The sequence below is a fragment of the Acomys russatus genome, chromosome 11, assembly GCF_903995435.1.
Source record: "Acomys russatus chromosome 11, mAcoRus1.1, whole genome shotgun sequence".
NCBI lineage: Eukaryota > Metazoa > Chordata > Mammalia > Rodentia > Muridae > Acomys > Acomys russatus.
The window spans coordinates 55163272-55183702 of NC_067147.1; the positions used below are offsets into that span (position 1 = coordinate 55163272).

The 20431-nt window shown below is 51.5% G+C and overlaps 2 protein-coding genes across 2 annotated transcripts in view; one reads left to right on the top strand and one right to left on the bottom strand.

The window, feature by feature from the left end:
* Positions 1-1235: 1235 nt before the first annotated feature.
* Positions 1236-3512, top strand: Cstb (cystatin B). The gene is made up of 3 exons (XM_051153364.1): positions 1236-1425; positions 2838-2939; positions 3196-3512. Exons 1-3 carry the CDS (start codon positions 1360-1362, stop codon positions 3322-3324), a joined length of 297 nt encoding a protein of 98 aa, XP_051009321.1. The 5' UTR covers positions 1236-1359; the 3' UTR covers positions 3325-3512.
* Positions 3513-18542: 15030 nt separating this feature from the next.
* The window catches only part of Pdxk (pyridoxal kinase), a 30822-nt gene continuing 28933 nt past the window's right edge, over positions 18543-20431 (bottom strand). Inside the window, exons 10-11 of the mRNA XM_051153362.1 lie at positions 19173-19239; positions 18543-18956 (exon numbers count right to left, since the gene is read on the bottom strand). Coding sequence (XP_051009319.1) covers positions 18844-18956; positions 19173-19239 — 180 coding nt within the window. The 3' untranslated portion in view covers positions 18543-18843. The remainder of the gene's footprint in view (positions 18957-19172; positions 19240-20431) is intronic.

The following is a 20431-nucleotide window of genomic DNA, read 5'->3' on the forward strand; positions in this document are numbered from 1 at the left end:
TAACTTTGTAGACCAGGCTGGCCTCAAACTCACAGTGATCTGCCTGCCTCTGCCTCCCAAGTGCTGGGACTAAAGGTGTGGGCCACTGCCCGGCTCTTGCTCTACCAACTTCTTGGTCTAGATTTATTGCCACCACCACAAGCCTGCATGTATGTCTGGGCACCACTTGCCTGCCTGGTGTTCAGAGGCTGGAAGTAGGTGTCAGATTTCATAAAACTAGAGTTACAGATAGTTGTGAGCTACTGTATGGATGCTGGGAGCTGAACAGGGTCCTCTGGAAGAACGGCCAGTGTTCTTAACTGCTGAGCCACCTTTCCAGCCCCCCCTACTCTGCTTTTTAACTGGGTTCAGGTTGTCATGTTTGTATGGCAAGTTCTTTACCATGAGCTACCTCTGCAGCCCCAAATTTTGATTTTTTTTTTTTTTTTTAAGACAAGGTCTGGCTGTGTGGCCAGGCTAGCTTTCCTAGCCTCTCAAATGCCAGAATAGCAGGTGTGCATCATCACATCCAGCTGTCAAATTCTGACATTTTTTTTGCAGCTGGAAACACAAGCAACAAGGAGACTGGGTCCTACGGTCACTCAAGCAAGAGCACTGCCAGAAGCGCTTATTTATTTCATGGGGTTATCAGGACCTGAAAGCTCAGTTCATCAGGAAGGAACGCTGACTTCTAAGTCCTCATTCATCCCCCGCCCCCAATCCCGCTTTTTAAAATATTTTCCCCGAGACAGGGTTTCTCCGTGTAATAGCCCTGGCTGTTCTGGACTAGGTATGTAGACCAGGCCACATATCTCGAATTTACAGAGATCCACCTGACTCTGCCTCTCGAGTCTTGGGATTAAAGGCGTGCGCCAACCACCATGCTCCTCTCATCGCCTCTGTTTTTGTGCCCACCCCATGGAAGAAGGGATAGGGGCCCACCCAAGGCCCCCACTTCATGACCACAGAGCAAGGGGAAATTGAGGTGGCAAAGGCTGGACTTCGCGTCCACTCACTCCATGGGAAGAATGGGACCCCCCTCTCGCATCCCGGCGTCCATTGTGGAGACGCCTCTAGGCCGGGTCAGAGATACTCCGAAATCACGTCGCGCCCTTTCAGGGACAGTCAGGACTCCCAGCCTTCCGCCCCATTTAGTGTCCGTTCCGCCGAGCCTCAACCTCGCCAACGCCCACTCTCGGTCGCATGACTTTGCCTAGTGAAGAGAGGGAGGGTGCGGCGCCCCGCCCCGTGACTTTGTCACGTGCCACGCGTCCGGGGCGGAGCCGAGCCAGGATTTTTTAGGGTCCAGGCACCTAGGGCTCCCCAGCCAGCCCTGTCCTTAGTTCCTCTCTCTGTACCACCCGTTCCACGACAGCCAAGATGATGTGTGGCGGGCCATCCGCCACAATGCCGGCCACGGCCGAGACGCAGGAGATCGCCGACAAGGTGAGGCTGGGCTCGGGACAGCAGGAGCCGGGCCTGCGGGGACCCTGCGGCCTGAGGAATCGGCTTGCCCAGACCGGCGCCGGGTCCTGCAGCATGGTTCCGGCGCCGCTGCGCTTGTAGCTGGGACTCCAGGCCTGGTTCGAGGATTCTAGAAGGGGGACTGGGCCGTGTCTTCCGCGGCTTGCACGCTAGAGGGCCGCCTAACTCTTAGGAAACACACACTGGGATCGGTGGGGGCATGGGGTGGTCCCCAAATATTCAGGAAGGCAGCGTTAGAGCCCAGGCTATCCCGAAGATGAGGCACCTTCTTGACTTAAGCCCAGGCCTAAATGAGAGGCTCGATGAAAGCCAGCCTGGACTACAGTGGGAGTGCCCCCAAAATAAAGAGCTAGCTAAGGGTAGAATCCACCCCATCCCAGGGAGGGGAAGTTACAACCCAAAAGTTGCAGAACTTGCTAGTGCTTAGATTTTGTAGTTTACGGCCAGCACTTCCTGTGGCTGTTAGCAGAGCAGAAATTCTCTTTTTCCCGCCCCTGAGACAGGGTCTCTCTATGTAGCCTTGGCTGTCCAGGACTCGCTTTGTAGATCAGGCTGGCCTCGAATTTACAGCGATCCACCTGCCTCAGCCTCCCAGAGTGCAGGGATTAAAGGTGTGGGCCACCACCAACTGGCAGAGCACAGATTCTGTACAGGCTACGAAGGTTCGGGGAATTAGCAAGAGAAGAAAAGTTTTTAAAAAATCTACCCCCTTCCTCCAGCATTCCTGCCACCTCCCAAGGCCTCCCAGGGGACCCTGTTGTCACCAAGCTGGGCCGACGCTTGCTAGGCCCTCCCGGGAAAGGCCCAATCAACTCCTGTCTGTTGTTGGGATTACTCAGCCTGGACAGGGTTTGTATCCCTGACGCAAAATGAGTACAGTTCAAAGGGGACCCTGGCCGGGTGCAGTGTCACCATCACTCGGTAGAGACAGAGGTAGGCGAATGTCTCCGAGTTTGTAGCCACCCTGGTCTACATAGTGTTCTAGTTCAGGCGCCCCTACACAGTGAGACTCTGTCTCAAAAGAGAAGGAACCCTGTTCCTCTTTTTGTTGTTGTTGTTTTTTTGTTTTTTGTTTTTTTTTTTGGTTTTTCAAGACAGGGTTTCTCTGTGTAGCCTCGGCTGTCCTGAACTCGCTTTGTAGACCAGGCTGGCCTAGAACTCACAGACATCCGCCTGCCTCTGCCTCCCGAGTGATTAAAGGTGTGCGCTACTGAGCCCAGGCTGCGTTCCTCTTTATCAGTGGAGCCAACAGCTTTACCCTGGCCCCAGTTATGAGGAACACTGGTGTTGAGGGATGGCAGGGGCACTCTCGTGAGAGGCAGGAAGGCCCCTGCAGGTGATTCTGAGTCCTTCCCGTCTCATCCACCTTCCAGGTCAAGCACCAGCTGGAAGAGAAAGAAAATCAGAAGTTCGGTGTCTATAAAGCCATATCCTTCAAGACACAGGTGGTGGCCGGTCGCAACTTATTCATCAAGGTGGGTACTGAGTTGGGGCTGGAGAAGGCCATGGGGTGTGTGGTCCTGCAACTTCCCTGGGAACATCCCTTAGGAGGATGCACACGGGTTCCAAGAGGATGACTTTGGGGTGCTGGGGTTCCCGGCCTTGCAGGAGGAGACAAATATCATGGCCCAGTTGCTGGTGCCCTGTCCCGTCTCAGCTTTCTAAGGCTGAGTAGAGCCTGGGGCTGGAACCTCACCTTTCTCTCAGGGGCCTCTCTTTCTCTCCTTCCAGGTTGATGTTGGTGATGATAAATATGTGCACTTGAGGGTGTTCGAACCCCTCCCGCACGAAAACAAGCCTTTGACCTTGTCTTCCTACCAGACCAACAAAGAAAAACACGATGAGCTGACCTACTTCTGAGTCTGCAGCCGCTTTGCCAAATGCTTCATCTCTCCGATCTGTGTTTGGGTCCACGAAGTAAATACCCCTCTGTGATTGAGGCGGTGGGGTGGGGTTAAGCAGCTTCTTTAGTGATTCCCGAACTACATTGTGTTTTGTTTTCTTCCAAATAATTATTTTCAGAAAGCTGTATATGATCTCTCTAAATATATATATTTTTAGAGACTATACAGACTTTGTCATCTGTTTTGAATTTTGCCCTTTGTTTAAAAATCACAGTCACCTCTGGGTGGTAAATACCTTTAATCCCAGTGCTTGGGAGGCAGAGGCAGGAGGATTTCTAAGTTCAAGGCCACCATGGTCTAAAGTGTGAGTTCCAGGACAGCAGGCCAGAAAACAGCGTTAGATCACGCGATAGATGATTGTGAGCCACCATGTGGTTGCTGGAAATTGAACTCAGGACCTCTGGAAGAGCAGTCAATGCTCTTAACCTCTGATCCATCTCTCCAGCCCAAGAAATCCTGTCCTGAAAAATCAAAACCAAGGGAAGAAAAAAAAAAAATCCCATTTGCAATGTAGATATGCCAAGAAAAGGCAAGTTATGTGCTTATTTACTTGTTATTTAATTTCTTCTACATTTATTTACCTGTGTGTGTGTGCACATGTATGCATGCCATGGTACACATAATGGAGGTCAGAGGAGACAATCATATGGCTCCCTGGGATTGAACGCGCGTCATCAGGGTTGACACCAGGTACCTTTAGCCACTGAACCATTTATAAACTTGGTACCGGCCTCTGGTTTAATCCCCAGCATTGCAAAAACACAGTTATTCATAGCTGAAGACCCAGTGGGTAGAGTCCCTTCTGTGATGGACATGACCTGAGCTAGCCTGGGAAAGTCTTTCTGGTCTAGGGAACTGAAGTGACCAGATTTACTGAGTCCTAGCATCTAACTGGGGCACGAAATGGAGGACTCCTTTTCTCAGCAGGCTTTCCTCTTCTCTGCCTGACCTTATCTGGAAAGCATCTCTAGGCACAGATGGCCTGACCTTGCTTGGAGGATGACCTAGCACAGAACCCCCTGCAAATGTTAAGAGTACACGACTCCCACTCTTCTTGCCCAGCCTGTATGTTAACTAGGTACCATGTTAGGACCAATCAGCCTTCTCACCCATAATCCTAAGAACCTTTACATACCTTGCCCACGAAACAATCAGATGAGCTGTCTCTCTGAAGCTGACTCCCAGAAGACTCAGTGTCTGAACTGAACACCATTTGATGCTTCTGCCTGCTTTGTCTTCCTGAGCCGGTGGCCGATGACCCCTGGGGAAGGGAGGACCACATGATAAAAGATTTTGAGTGAATCTTCCTATTCTAGAAGTGTCAGCACTAGGCTGGTGGGGCACATTCATATGCTGTCACACCAACAGTTATCAGACAGCTACATGGCTCAGAGCACGACCTGGGTCTGTATATTCCTAAGTGTAGGCATCCTGGCCAGTCTGGCTCTTAGGGCCTGCTTACTCTTAGGAAGACCCGTAGTCTCCCCTGGGGTTCGTCATGCTGTAAAGATTACTCAGGACTGCTGGAGGGCAGTCACCTTCAAGGCACATGGAGACTGGCCGCAGACAGATTTACTAACTCTGGCGATACGGCCAGCGAGAGGCTTGCGGTGAGTGCACAGAACTGGGGAGGGTGGTGTGGAAAAGAAAAAATGGGATGAGCCTCCTGTGCCACACAGGACGTCAAGAATGAACTGTAACTCGGAGGTGGAATGCACGGGGTTAGGGGATGCCCTGACTGAATCCCCAGCACCAAAGACAGCAGACGGTGAGAAAAGGCAAAGTGAAACCTGCTCTGCACTAGACCTGACATGTTCCCCGCCAGGAGGCTCAGGGCAAGGAAAGCAGGGCAGATGCCACTGAGGGTGTAAGAAGCAGCCAATGTGTCATCCAACAGGGAGAAAGGTGAGTCAGCAACAGTGGCTGGAAATCCCCTCACACTACAATGAGCAACCAGAGCGGGCAGACACCGGGTTCAGGCTTAGAAGGTCTGCAAGCAGGACAAAGCACACTTACTGTAGGACATGGGTACAGGCAGGAACTGACACAGGGCCTGGTATGAACATGGGTGGGTGTCGCAAGGATATTTGATCACACTGTGAACCCGGAGATTGTATTGTTCACTGGAAAAGCCTGTTGTGGTGTGGCTCAGCCCTAGCACATGCCTTTACTACAAGAGCTTTCTTCTTGAATTAAATAAATAAAATCAATCAGATTAAGAGGCAGAACAGGGGCTAGAGAGATGGTTCAGTAGTTAAGAGTGCCGCCTGCTCTCCCAGAGGTCCTGAGTTCAATTCCCAGCAACCACACGGTGACTCACAACCATCTACAATGAGATCTGGTACCCTCTCCTGCAGATAAAGCACTCATATGCAATAAATCAAATAAATAAATCTTAAAAATAAAAGACGCGGAACAAATAACTGGTTGACAGGGAGTGAACATAGGAAAAAAAACAGTAAAAGGAAGTCAGGAGGATGAATAGGGAGACACACAGGAAGTAGAAAGGAGGGGCATTCAGTTTGAGGGTTTTTGAGACGTAGAGAAGGGGGCTTCTTTTTGTGATGTCAGCTGAGGAGGAAGGTCAGTTGGGAGCTTTCTCTGCCTCTCCGAGCTAGCAAGCTTTCACCCCAGCATCTGGCTCCCCAGGCTTCATTGGTAAAACCAAACGATTGACATTTTGTTAAAAACAAGGGGGGCGGGGAGATGATGGAGAGATGGCTTAGTGGTTAAGAGTACTGTCTGCTCTTCCAGAGGTCCTGAGTTCAATTCCCAGCAACCACACAGTGGCTCACAACCATCTATACTCTCTAATGCTCTCTTCTGATGTGCAGGTGTACATGCAGACAGAGCACTTATATACATAAAATGAATAAATAAAATCTTAAAAAAGAAAAAACAAAAAGAGGTGGGTGTGGTGCTTTGAATAGGTTTGGACCCCATAGGTAAATGAGTTTGAATGCTTGGCCATTGGGAGTGGCACTATTAGGAGGCGTGGCCTTGTTGGAGGAGGTCACTGTGGAGGCGGGCTTTGAGGTCTCCTCCCAGTGTGGAGAGTCTCCTGGCTGCCTTCAGATCAAGATGCAGAACTCTTGGCTCCTCAGCACCATGTCTGCCTGCATGCTGCCATGCCTCTTGCCATGATGATAAGGGACTAAGCCTCTGAAACTGTAAGCCAGCCCCAATGAAATGTTTTCTTTTATCAAAGTTGCCATGGTCATGGTGTCTCTTCACGGCAGTGGAAACCCCAACTAAGACAGTGGGTACAGTGATTTCTCCAAGGTGGTCAGTTTCCTCAAATGCTTCTCTCAGAGAGCGTGGAGGAGGCTGCTGGGATACTGTGCTGCCAGGAGAGGAGTAACAGGGTGTGCACTGTGGTAGCCGGAAAGCTGGTTGACACCGGAAGGAAGTGTGCAGAGGAACAACATCACCTCAGGCCCCCCCTAGTGCTCACAGCACCCCGGAAGCTGTTAGATTTTCCTCACCTGAGAAAACAAAGGCAGGACGGCTGAGCTCTTTTGGCCTCTGGCCCTGTGTGTGGTGAGGTAGGACACCATGACTGGGTATATGTGATTGGGCAGGCTGGCTCACCTCATGGCAACCAGAAGGCAGAGCCAGGAAGGAACTAAGGAGATCAAGTTACATGCTTCAAAGGCACAGGCCCGGTGACCTCCTGACCTCCTTCCTTCAACATGCCTCTCTTCCTAATGGCCACAAGTGTCTGAACTCATCCCTGGTTTAGCTCATTGGTAAAGTCACCCTCAGGTGCCAGGCACCTCAGGACCCTGCTGTGGGACCAAAGCTCTAGTGCAAGAGCCTTTGGGGGTGTTTTATAGCTAAACCAAAGCAGAGAAGTCTAGAGGGTGTAAATGAGAAACGGGGTGAGAGGAGCCATGTTCCCCTTGAGGGGGGTCTCTGTGGTAGCCGAGTGAGGGCTCACATTGGCAGAGAACACTCAAAGAGGGAGCCTGAACATGGCTGGAGGGCTTTGAAGATGCCTTTGGAACAATACTGAGATACTCCACTTGGATGTCTGTGTGCCCAGAACAGCCAGAGGTGAGGGAGTGGAGGCCTAGCAAACCACTCGTCAGGAGGCCCAAGTTGCAGGAGGCTCAAGCTCCTAAACTAATAAGGATGCTGGGTCCCCAGCCTCACCAGATGCTCGTTCTGGAAAACAGGAGGGGAGGGGGTGGGGCAGGCAACAAAGACACACCCTCACTCAGGACATTTGCAATGGACTATGTCCCTTCTAGACCCTGGAATGCAGGCCTTCCTCATGATTGTGACATACATGCCTTCCCCCAGAGTGTCCTGCCTGGCCAAGTAGGAACAAATGACTCAAGAAATCAGCAAAGCCATTGCTTGTGGCACTCGACCATAGGCGGAGCCTCTCCCTGTACCTAAGGTCAAGCCCTGTCCCAGAGGTTGGCACCTCTCTGATATCTCCACCTCTGCCTCCCTTGGAAGGAAGATGACTGGCATTTGGGTGCTGTGCAGGCTGGCAGCGCTACGGTGCGCTGGCGCTAACCATTTCTAGCATCTGTACCATGTTTAAGTCCAGATGGGAAAGACCGGTAGAGGGTGGTGTGAAATGCTCAGCATAAGCAAGAATGGGCTGCTCTGAGCTGGTGCCTGTGTGTGTAGGGAGCCAAGTTGGAAAGTACTCATTCTGCCTTCACACAAGAAACCAGCCCCTTTACAGATGTTCCTCACGCTGCCTTGGAGGTTGGGGAATTGAGAAGGTACTAATTAGAGGGTATCCCATCCTAAGAGCCCCAGGTCTTTACTCAGGACCTCTGCCAAGCAGCAGGCACTGGTTCCTAGCCCTTGGGCACCCGGAGTTCTCAGTTACTGTTCTGAGGTCTGAAGACTTTGAGCCCCATGTCTCTATTCTAGCTGAGGGGAACAGCCATGTCCTGGGCTGCCTGAGAGCCCTAGTAGGGCAGCCAGGAATGTTAATAATGTCCTAGGCAGCGGGGAGAGGAGCCAGGCGGTGCCACCACACCCTCTTGCATGGTCAGCCTGCATGGGAAAGAGGTGCTGTTAGGTGCCCCCGAGTGGATGAGATTAGATCCTCGTTAAGCCAGTGACAACAGTGCATGTAATTGTAATTGGATGCATGTTGTGCAAGGAAGAAAATTGCAGGCCTGAGGGGTAGAATCACTCCACTACCAGCATGCCCAGGAGACCTAACGGGCTGTTTGGAGGCAGCATAAACTCTTGTTTCTGTGTGGATTACTTCAGAGTTACTGGAAAAGCAGGAAGAACTGTGGGGTCCGGGGGGCCTGGGGCTGGGAGCTGACATGCCTAAATTAGGTGCTTCTGCTGTGAGGCCAGTGGGGAGCTGTAGGGCTGTAGGATGGCTTAGAGCAAAGAGGAAGGCCAGCCTGGTGTAGTAACAGCCCCAGTTCCAGCTAGGAGCAAGAGTCAGGGAGGCTGTTTGCTGTAGGACACAGGAAAGTCCAAGCTTGGGCGAGGCGATGGTGGCGCACACCCTTAATCCCAGCACCTGGGAGGAAGAGGCAGGAGAATCTCTGTAAATTTGAGGACAGCCTGGTCTACAAACTGACAGCAGAGCTACAAGAGAAACTCTGTCTCAAAAAACGAATGAACAAACAAAAGAATACCTGGGTCCAGAGCTGGTGGCTCACAACGTATAGTGGGATCTGATGCTCTCTTCTGGTATGCAGGTATCCGTGCAGATAGGGCATTCATACATAAGATACATAAATCTAAAAAAAAAAAAAAAAAAAAAGCTGGGTCAGCCAGGTGTGGTTGTGCACGCCTGTAATTCCATAACTCAGGAGGTAAAGGCAGGTGGATTGCAGTGAGTTCAAGGCCAGCCTGGTCTACAAAGTGAGTCCAGGATAGCCAAGGTTACACAGAGAAACTCTGTCTTAAAAAAAAGAAAGAAAGAAAGAAAGAAAGAAGGAATAGCTGGGTCCACCAGGCGGTGGTGGTGCACATCTTTAATCCCAGCACCAGGGAGGCAGAGGCAGGCAGATCTCTGTGAGTTTGAGGGCAGTCTGGTCAACAGAGCTAGTTCCAGGACAGCCAGAGCTATACAGAGAAACGCTGTCTCAAAAACAAATAAACAAGCAACAAAAACAACCAACTAACCAAGAAAGGACTAGCTGGGTCCATGCCTGGACATGGGCACCAAGCATATTGTTCAGAGACTGCTGCCTGAGGTCAAAACTCCAGGAGTGGGCAGGAACAGAGGCCCTGTAAAGCCTGGGGGGTAGGGAGAGGTGGGGAGCCTTCTTTTCCTTTGCTTTATGTCTGCTCCCCTGCTGTCCACAGACATTGGTGCTCCTGTTCCTGTTTTGACTCTGGGCTGACTTCCTCCAGTCTCCTGCCTCCACGTCCCATCATCTATGTTCCCCAATGTCCCTTCTACAAGAACACTCATCACTGGTTGAAGAATGTAACCTAATCCAATGTGACCAGTAATTTCATCTCAACCTATGAGGCCTAAATGGGATCCATTTGACCCTCGGTCACTGTCACAATGAATACCAGGGTCTGAGGTGCCATCTTCTATCTGATGGCCTATCCTCAAGCCTCACCCACCAGGCTCTGTTTATTCCCACTGCCACAGAAAGGTCATCCTGGGGTGTGGGGACACTTTATTCTTCTGGCTGAAGTCTGAGTGATGGTGGCCAGGAGTTAGAGTGGCTGTAGGCTGATCTGGAGGGACCAAATGTAGTCTTTCACTGTTGGCCTCAGCTGTGCCTGTACACAGCCCAGATGTGTGCTACTTTCTCAGAGAGGAGGCTGCAGGGAAGCCATCAGGCTGGTCCCTCCAGGTGTCCTATCCTGTCTCAGGACTACTCTGTCCCCACAGGGTCCTTGTTTGGAAGGAACTCATTGATCTGATGGGGGGAAGGGTAGGAGTTCCACAGCTCTGGGCTGCAGTGGTCTAATCACAAGCCACTTTCTTTTTTTTATTTTATTTTATTTTTATTAATTTATTCTTGTTACATCTCAATGTTTATCCCATCCCTTGTATCCTCCCATTCCTCCCCCCCCCCATTTTCCCATTATTCCCCTCCCCAATGACTGTTCCTGAGGGGGATTACGTCCCCCTATATATTCTCATAGGGTATCAAGTCTCTTCTTGGCTACTTGCTGTCCTTCCTCTGAGTGCCACCAGGTCTCCCCCTCCAGGGGATATGGTCAAATGTGAGGCACCAGAGTACGTGAGAAAGTCGTATCACACTCTCCACTCAACTGTGGAGAATATTCTGACCATTGGCTAGATCTGGGAAGGGGTTTAAAGTTTACCTCCTGTATTGTCCTTGGCTGGTGCCTTAGTTTGAGCGGGACCCCTGGGCCCACAAGCCACTTTCTTATTAGGATGTCAGACATGAACCAGATTTCCAGTTCATTCTGTCCTCATCTTTTTTTTTTTTAAATTAAAGATTTGTTTTCGTATGTATACAGTGCACATCAGATCTCATTACAGATGGTTGTGAGCCACCATGTGGGTGCTGGGAATTGAACTCAGGACCTCTGGAAGAGCAGTCAGTGCTCTTAACCGCTGAGCCATCTCTCCAGCCCTCTGTCCGCATCTTAACTCAGATACTTGCAAAGACCTTATTACAAGAAAAGCAAACTAAACTGAACATGGTGATGCACAGCTGTAATCCCAGCATTCGGGGAGGTGGGTCTCTGTGAGTTTGAGGCCAGCCAGCTTGGTCTACAAAGTGAGTCCAGGACAGCTAAGGCTGGAAAAACCAAACCAAACCACAAAACCCAAAACAGTGACAACCCCTAGGTTAAGGAACACCATTGGGAATGGGAGACATCTATCTAGAATTCATTTTGCTCCTCCGGTTGCATTTTATAGCGACATCCTGATTTCGTATTCTGAATGGGACAGCCAGTGTGACGTGCTATATGGCAACAAAAGAGCAGCGATGTGGTGTCAGCCACCCTCTGTCTTCTCCTGCTCCCCTGGCTGGACCCTGGACATGGCAGGGAGACACTCCATGTGGGTGTAAGGCCATGTCACGGCACTGGGCCTGGTCAGCCTCTGAGAGGAGCAATGTCAGTGGCCAGCTGAGCCTGCTCCAACTAATTCCCCGTGGCTGTGTAGCAGGTACTGCAGACAGGGCAAGACCCTTGAGTCTCTGGAAGGTCTGGCTTAGCGGGCACTGGCCAAGCCTTCAGGCTCCCTGCCCTCACACAGACTGAAGAGAACAGTCTTACACAAGACTGGGGGCATGGGCATACTGGCAAGTCAGGATTGGGCTCAGCAAGTACCAAAAGTGCCCATGAGACATAAGTACACAGGAGGGCTGTAATAGCCAGATCTCCAGAGTCTCCTGAGGCCTAGCAACCCACAAACAAGTCTGGCTGGCTTACTGCAAACCCTGGGGATGTCTTGTCCCACTTGCATCCTCTTTTATCTTTGCTCTAGCAGTGTGGACAGCATCTCCCTCACTATTGGCTGGACACTTGGGCCTTGACTTATTGCTCCAGACACCAATCTGGAACCCATATAGTGAGCTTGAAGCCAGCCTTGCCCTCCTCACTGGGGATGGGGGAAACCTTGAGTTGGGTGAGATTGGCCGTGAGCCTCACTGGGATGTTTGACTCAGATCCTAGGAGGGAGAGATGACCAAGCCAAGACTCCATGCTACCCCATCCTTGTCTCAGGATGTGGCCCACTGAGGAAATGGCCTCCAAAGACCACCATATCCTGGGATCTGCAGAGATGGTACCTGGCATGGCAAAGGGGCTCTAATATTGATGGGATTCAACTGAACATCTCAAGAGGCAGGTGATCCTGGGTTGCTAAGTGGGCCAGTGTCATATGTGAGGATGTGGGAAGGCCCGAGGCATGAGAGATGGGAGATGGTGCCTGTCCTCAAACATGGAGATAGGGTCACAAGTCAAGGATACTTCAGCCTTGGATCTGGGAAAGGTGAAGATCTCTTACCTTCAGAGGGAGCCAGCACTGACATCCCATTTGTATTCGTCTGGCCTCGGAAGAGCTACACAAACAGATGTGTCCTTTAACAGAAAGCAGTGCAGGTCACTGGACATTTGTCCTCAGGTCATATCTCTACTCTGTCTCTGTCAGCCTCTTGCATGGCCCCAAATCTCTCTGGTGAATGACCAAATGAGAACTCAGGAATCTCTTCTCCCCCTCGCCCCTTTCCTTGCCTTCAGGCCCTCTGCTGAACTGCTCCAAGGCTCTACACTTAAGGGCATGACTTGGGGAGCCATGGTACTCCCAAGCGTCAGCATCCAATGTCACTGTCAAATGTCAAGGAGGCAGGTGGCCCCAGAACTCACAAGCAACTGTGATTGGGGTAGTGTCTTCAGAACCTGGCATGGAGCAGCTAGACAGGTCTTCCATCTCCTAGCTCCCACTCTGAATTCTGATTAGAAGATTCAGAATGTCTCTAAAGCACCAGATAGTCCCTTGAGACAGAAGAGATGAAGGGTGGGCTAAGAGCCACCATAGTTGGGACCAAGTAAGTACACACTGTCCTTTCAGGGGTGTTTTTAGGAAACACTTGTTTTGAACAGTGACCACAAGGGGGCAGGCTGGGGACAAATAACCACACTAACACAGCTGCAATGAAAATATTTATTTGTGGATAGTCATAGAAGTCAACAGACCAGCACAAAACAGACACAGCTACACAGTGCTGACAGGTGCTCATGTCTACAAAAACACTGCAGGGGACAGTACACAGGGCTTGGGGACTTGGGCTAGAGACCACCTGAGCCCAGAGTGTGCCCCTCCTGCACAGCAGGGACTGTGGGGTCAACTGTGCTTTCCTCTAAAGGTCAGGAGCCTCTAAAGAGTGTGGTCTCTGGGAAGGACTGGCGGGGGCGGGCCAGCCATCTTCCAGTTGGTCCAGGTTTGCAACACATGGCTGAAATTCTGACATGCTCTACGTCAGGAGTTAGGCAGCTACGAAGCTAAGAGACTCACGGTGTCACCCATCCTTGTCTCGTCCTTCAAGAGCTATGTTCATGAAGAATTCACCTCCATTCACCAAACACTGACGTCACACCTACCATCTTCCAGAACATGGTCTTGGGAGCTTTGAGGGAATCACTCGGGCCTGGGCTTTGAGGGAATTTGCTTCTGCTTCCCGCTCTGTGGGACATGAGAAGGACATGCTCTGTGCACTGTGTCCTCTACTGAGTCCTGTCACCCCCCAGGGCACACCGTCCTCATGCCAGGCACGGAACTAGGTCCTCTGTGAGGACAGCTCAGAGGCTTCCAGAGCACCAGCCCAGGCCAGTTAAGGATGATATCACTTCCTCCTGCCTCCCTGGGGGTCTGGCCAGCCCTGTGAGGTGGACAGTGAGGTGCAGACATGGTTTTACCCAACACCTTAGCCTGCCTTCACGGAGTCTGCTGGCTACAGGACGGGCAGTGAGGCATGGCCATGGTTACACCCCAAGGCCTTCTGGGAGCTTCCAAGCATGGAGGTCTGTGGGGCAGGCTCTCCCCTCTGCTTCCACCCGCCTAAAGATGCAGGGCAGAGGCAGCCCGTTCTGGCTAGTCAAGAGCTGACCAGGGCAGAGTGGGGGACCGCGGCTTCAGGGAGGCCTTTCCCACCTGGAATGTGTATCCTATTGCAGAGAGACTGGAAACTGCCAGACAGTGAGCTAGGGGATGGAAAGAGGAGATGCCGCCATCAGGGGAGCTCAGCTCACCATCACCACCCTGAAGCGAGTGTTTGCCAGGGCTCAGCCACAGACACAGAAGGTGAGAGGTGGGAGATGGCGCCTCCTGCTCTGAGGACATGCTCCTGCCTGGCTTAGATAGTGGGGAAGGCTTTAAACAGTGTTTATTCTACTAGGAATTTTAAAAAAGAGAAAATTTAGTTACAACCTCATGTGAGTTTAAAGTATTACTATATAGCTATCCTCCTGCCTCAGCCTCCAGGGTACCAGATTGCAGGTATATACCATCATGCCAAGCAAAAGTTCTCCATTAATATAAAAATCTTTATATACTATTAAGTTTAAAATTACTCATTAAATTGTGGTTTTAAGCAAATAAACACCCTAGGGTGCAATGAAGGGAGAACATAGCATATAAAACATTATTTTAAATTAATCATTGCACAGAAAACATCTGCAACAAAAGTAAAGCAGAGTCAACAGGAAGACACTCATATTGCATAATGTACTCATATTTAGGAATGTCAATTTTGGCCAGGCTGACCAAACAATGGCTTTCTGGGATGTCACGCACCACTGGGGACTTTCTCTGAAGTGTTATATAGTGCCAAAGTCTGGATCCTAAGAGAAAGATTTACACACTAAAAACCAACCAACCAAACCTCCCAGTTTGGAGACCGCTGTCTTTAATCTGCTGGTACCAGCATCAGTCTGGGCAGCTAAAGCCATTCTGGTCCCACTTCGCCCTCTGCTGGTGGAGGCTGAAAGTGTGCTACTGAAGGCAGACACTTCCCAACTCTGGTTCCATGGGATTGGAACCTGCCAGCAACCACCTGCAGCTATCACAGTAAGTGTGAAAAAGCAACAGGCCTGGCTCATATGTGTCAAACTGTGCCTTCCCTGCTGGGTACTCCTCCATCATTCAAGGTCCTGGGGAAGTGACATTCACTCAAATCTGTCAGGCCCGGGTTCAAGCCTTCCCTAGCAGACCACTTTCCCTACAGAGCCTGCACTTCTATGAAGAAAGTCACAGTGAACCTGACCTCCCAGAACTGCGCCTTGGGACGGGCACACCTCCGTTTTTTAGCATCAGCTGGTGGGCCTTGTGCCTAGCATCCATCTGTGACATGGACGAACCGGCCTTTCCAGAGCCTCTCAGTGCAGGTAGCTTCCTGGATGACTGGAAGAGAAGCTTGCTAGCTGGCGGCAGAGCAGCAATAAAATGGGGCTCTGGGCTGTGGCACCCTCTGGAGGAATCTGGACGCCACCTCCAAAGCCTGGATCCCTGCTTGTCCACTAAAACTCTAGACCCCTTTTTGGTCCAGGTAGATATCCTGTCTTAAAAGGAAGGTGTGTGAAGGGGACCAGTGCAAGCAGTGGTCAGGCCAGCCTGTGCTCACTGGGCACCTGAGAACTGAGTAAGTATGGACCGATACCGGCAAGCAAGTGGCCCCTCAAAGGGCAGCAAGGAAGCGAAGAATTGAGAGACAAAATACATTCACTTCGTTCTTTCTGTACTTTAAAGCTACAGACAATGTAAGGGCTGAAGTGATAGGAGCTGGGCACTGTGGTCAGGAGCTGCCCAGGAGCACAGCAAAGGGCTCAGTGCTGCTCTGGCAACCCGCCCCTTTCCATAGGCCCTGCCTTCCTCAGCAAGGACAGGAGAGGTCTAACTTCTAACACCCTGGGCTAGTCTCTTATCCCACGTGGTGGTGGTGACATCATACTGGGAACTGCGGGTGGCCTGTGTGTATGTGGCACACAGTCTCCTCCTTTCAAATTCCCCACTTCAGCCCAGTGAAGCCAGGCCTGGCCACTCCCACTGAAACACCAAGTAGCTTTAAAAAAAAAAAAAAAAAAAGAGGGGGTGGGAGGTGCTTTCACAAATTGAAGAACAGGACAGCGTCTACAATTATTAACATACTGCGAACGTAAGTAAGATAGAGGCACACGGTTATCTAGCAGGACCAGGCAATGATTTTTTAAAGAATGACATGTCAGAATTGTCCTCCAGGAGGTTGAAGGAAAAGGCCTGAGACAGTGTCAAAGGGCGTTCCCAGTGGGGAGCAGGCAACACTGGGCTAATGCAGTGCCCTTTGTGAATACAGTGTTTCATTACTAAACTCTGGACAGTGATAAGTAGAAGTGAGTTCTGATTTGGATACGAGGGGACCAGACCCTGTGCTGGCAGGCAGGCAAGGCTGCGGACATTGGCATGGAAAGACTTGTTTCTGCCCCGGGCCCACGCTCAAAGCACTGATTGTTTCTTCTTAGTCACGTGCCTGCCTCTGCTCCTTGTCCTGTTGGCTCCAAAGCCGTGAGGAGGACAAGCTGGAACTACAGCCAAGTTCAGGATTTTAGAGGAACTCTTCATTTGGTGGAAGGGGGGAGGAGAAACATTCATCCTTCTGTGTAAGCAAGAAAGGGCCCTCCCCACCCCCATCAGCTCTAGGCTACAGCAAAACCAGCTAAGGCTTTGGCTGTGTGGCTGCAGAATGTGGTCCTGAGGACCCCCAGGTACACATAAAAGCACCAGACCCAGAACTACAACTCATCCCATCACAAACAAACAGGCTGTCCTGAAAGCCATGCCTGCCCTTATCTTTTATTGTGTGTGAAGCCAGTTGTCAACCTCTGGGGGGTGGGGCGGGGTCTTCCTTTATCACTCTCCCACTTTTTGTTTTGAGTCAGGGTCTCTCCTCGCTAAACCCAGAGATCACCAGTTTGGATACACTGGCTGGCAAGTGAGCCCCTGAGGACCCTCCCATATCCACCCCCTAGCTCTGAGGTTACTACAGGCGCACACTGCACAACCACACTTAGGGTGCTGGGGACCGAACGCAGGTCCACATGTTTGCAGAGCAAGTGCTTTGCCAGCTGGGCCATCTCTCCAGTCCAGTCCCAACATGTTAAAAGAGGAAAAAGGAAGTTTCTCTCATTGCTGGCAAGGCAGTGTGCCCTGTTCTCTTGGAGGCAGTGATGGGCTTTGCCTGGGTCAAGCCTTAGGGGACTGATGCTGACCTTCCCTTCCAAGCTGCTGGCTGTGGCTTTTCTTTTACAGATCACCAAGTCTTGGGGCTTAGAGGCCTGCGATGGGGACCAGACTTGATGGCCATACCAGAGAGCTTGTCCTGTGGTCTTGATTAACAAGGTGATTTTAAACTTATATTTATTTAGCGTGTGTGTGTGTGTGTGTGTGTGTGTGTGTGTGTGTGTGTATGTGTGTGTGTGAGAGAGAGAGAGAGAGAGAGAGAGAGAGAGGCGGGGGGGGGGGATGGTTACAGGGCTCAGGTTGTCAGGCTTGGCAACAGACACCTGCACCTGATGAGCCATCTTGCAGCCTATGACCAGAAAGGTAAGAAGCACAGATGTGTGTGGTACAGGTCCATGTAAACCAGCATCTCCTCTCTCTCTTTCTGGACAACTTGAATGGGGAAGCAGAAAGTTGGCACTACCTTAAGGTAGGGTGACGCTCTCAGAGTCCCGCCAGTGGGGCCTGTAGCCAGGTATCCATACTCCTGAGGGTCCATAATGTATTCTCCACCTTTTCCAGTCTCCTCTTTCTCTTTAGGCTGTGGTTTCTTGGAAGAGGCAAATCTTCGAACTGAGGTACAGGGAAATGGGTGCGGGTGTTGACAGGAAGTCATGAACAAAGTGCCCCATTCACAGCCATGTAAGGGACCCCAAACTGTGACAAGCAGAGCCAGGAACATCACCCTTGAGCAATAGGCAACTGAACATGTTACACAGTCTCCTGAGGGGGTCTAAGAGCTGCCCCTGCACCCACACTGCCAATATGCTCTGCAGAGGAACAAAACTTCCAAGGAGGCAGAGAGCTAGCTGGTTTCACACAAGGGCCTCTTGCTCCTCAGCATGTGGTACGCACACAACACAGAAGTGGAAGAGAAGCCAGCAGTCAAATATGTCACCAGGGCCACAGTGCCATCTCTACCTCTCCTTTCCCGTCTGTCCAAACACCAGTGCAGCAATGCACTGTCCCCAGCACTACAGGACAAGTACAGTGCCAACAGACTGTACTGCAGGGCAGGGTGGGTTCCCACAAGAGCCCAGTGGGACATCCTTCTCTGACCTTCCCAAGGGACTCAAGCTCAGCAGCTGGACCCTACATGGGACAATTCCCCAGAACATTCTCCCAAGCTACAAGAGATCCTGCTGACACCCAAGAGGCTTGCAGATCCCTGGAATGTTCTGGTCCACTAAGAGGTTCCTGTCACAGTGGCCACATGCTTGTGTGTTTACCTTCCCACAGAGTCCAACAGCTGTGTAAGTCTGACATCCTGGACACCCAAAGAGCAGCAGTGACAGACACAGAAACTAATGCAGGAACAAGGAGAGGACAGGATGGCATTGCAGATGTTTGGCATAATTCTCCCAGATGTCAACGGTTAAGACCTAACCCAAATTTAAAGACAGCACAGCCGCAGGCAGTCTGTGCATGATCAGGGATCTGGGCAATGGCAGCCAGTGGCCAACAGCGGGGTCCACAGGCAGCAGACTCGCCTCCTCCACCTACCTTCCACAGAGCTATGAGTCAACAACAGGAAGTCAGAGGCCCAGAGCCTTTGGGGAAGGGGCCATGTTTCCGAATCACATATTTCTGCGACGGTTTTGTCATTTTTTAAAAAAATAGCACGATGGCACATTTTCACTATTGAGACTGGCTGAGACCCGAATCTCAGGGAGGAACAAAAGGTCAAGTCTCAGTCATGGCTCTAAGGCAGACGTTACAGCTTTTCACAGGGATGGGAACGGAGACCCTCAGCACGCTGTGCGTCAGGGCGAGTGTGCACGGCCCTCACAGCACCGTGGCCTGCACGACGATCTCTGGGTCCTCGATGTCCTTTTTGCTCTGGACCATCCTCAGCTCCAGCTGAGCCGGGCTGGGCTTCTGTCCCTCTCCTGCTTCGGCTGCAGAACACGGGAGAGCTCTGAGCAGGTGGATGGAACCCAAGGCATCCTTCCCCCTCCCACACTCCTGAGTTCCTGCTTCACACGGCCACCTGCTGCCTCACTCCTAAGAGGCAGCAGGAGGCAGAGGCTGGAAAGGAGAGGTTGCCCCCTTCCCTCTAGCCCACCTCCAGACAGGGACCACCTCCAAGGAGGGCAGGGCATGAGGGCGGATACCTTTTGCACACCGGATGGTCCTCTGCAGCACGTGTTGCATGGCAGACACAGTTTTCTCACAGGCCACCTGTGGAGAAGACAGAGACAATGGGCCCTGGCCTACCTGGGCTGAGCATCACTGTCCAGAGGACATGCCACAAGGACCGGCTGCCTTAGCCACCAGGAAGCTGGTTCCACTGTACCTCCCACTCGTTGGACACAGCTGGGCCCCATGGGGCTGACTGCAGGACAGCCCCCCACAGAGATGCTGCTGTATTAGCTGGATCAGGAAGGTCCCCCAAAGTCCATGCTAGGCCCCCTGCCTGAGGTGCTATTGGGGGCAGGACAACTTCAGGAGGTATGGCCTAGTGCAAAGTCCTCAGGTCCTTGGGGAAGCTCCTGGAGGTGACAGTGTGGTTCCTTGCTCCTTGGCCTCTTTGCTCCCTGGATCCCAACATGATGCATAACTACAGGGCTCAAGGCAACAAGGCCATCGCACCAGGAACAGACACCCCCCTGCAACCATGAGAGAAACCTTTTCTCTTTATAAAGGACCTCAAGCATTTTGTTACAGTAGTGGAGAGAGAGCCAAGCAGATGCTGCATATTAAATTACTTCCTGTGGCCCGAGGGGCATCACTGCAGGGGCAGCAGCTTGGGACTTGTCAAAATTGTGTCCACCTGGCACACAACAGGTGCTTAAGTACAGTTCCTGGGATTAATTAGTCTTAAAGACTCCAAAAGGGAAAGAGCTCTTGCCCACAACTTACTGTTAGAGTTCAAGGCCAGAGGCCTGGGGGACTCAGCAGCTCCCAGACACTTCTCAGTTCCCTGACAAGGGTTGGCAGAACCAGCACTTGCCTTGGGAGCCCCACAGTGAGGCTCCTCTGGGTGCCAGCTGGCAAGTGTCTACTGCCCTGCATAAAAGGAACTTCCATTGCTGCCAGTATACAGGGTAAGTCTGGCTTGGCCTACACCTGAGGAAGCCAGGAGTGGAAAGCCCGTGAGCATTCTAGACTTTAACTCAAGAGTTTTCAGGAGACTTGACTCATCTCTATCATAAGCAAGGTGCCAGTGACATGGTCAGTGTCTGTTAAAAGAGGTGGTGGGACAACACCAGGGAACCCACTTCCAGGTCCCCACATCTAACTGCCTCTTCTAGGTGACAGTTGTTCCTCCTTCACTTCCTCCAGTCTGAAGGAAGGCAACCCTCACCCAGCTGTGCAACCCTGGCACAGAGTGAGGGAACATCAAGGCTGGGGGTAGCTGTCTGCAGGCCTG

Bases quoted from the DNA above. Each gene is read 5' to 3' on its own strand.
- Cstb (XM_051153364.1), top strand. From the start codon at position 1,360: ATGATGTGTGGCGGGCCATCCGCCACAATGCCGGCCACGGCCGAGACG. The intron at 1,426-2,837 runs GTGAGGCTGGGC...TCCACCTTCCAG, and splicing joins CGCAGGAGATCGCCGACAAG to GTCAAGCACCAGCTGGAAGA. The intron at 2,940-3,195 runs GTGGGTACTGAG...CTCTCCTTCCAG, and splicing joins GTCGCAACTTATTCATCAAG to GTTGATGTTGGTGATGATAA.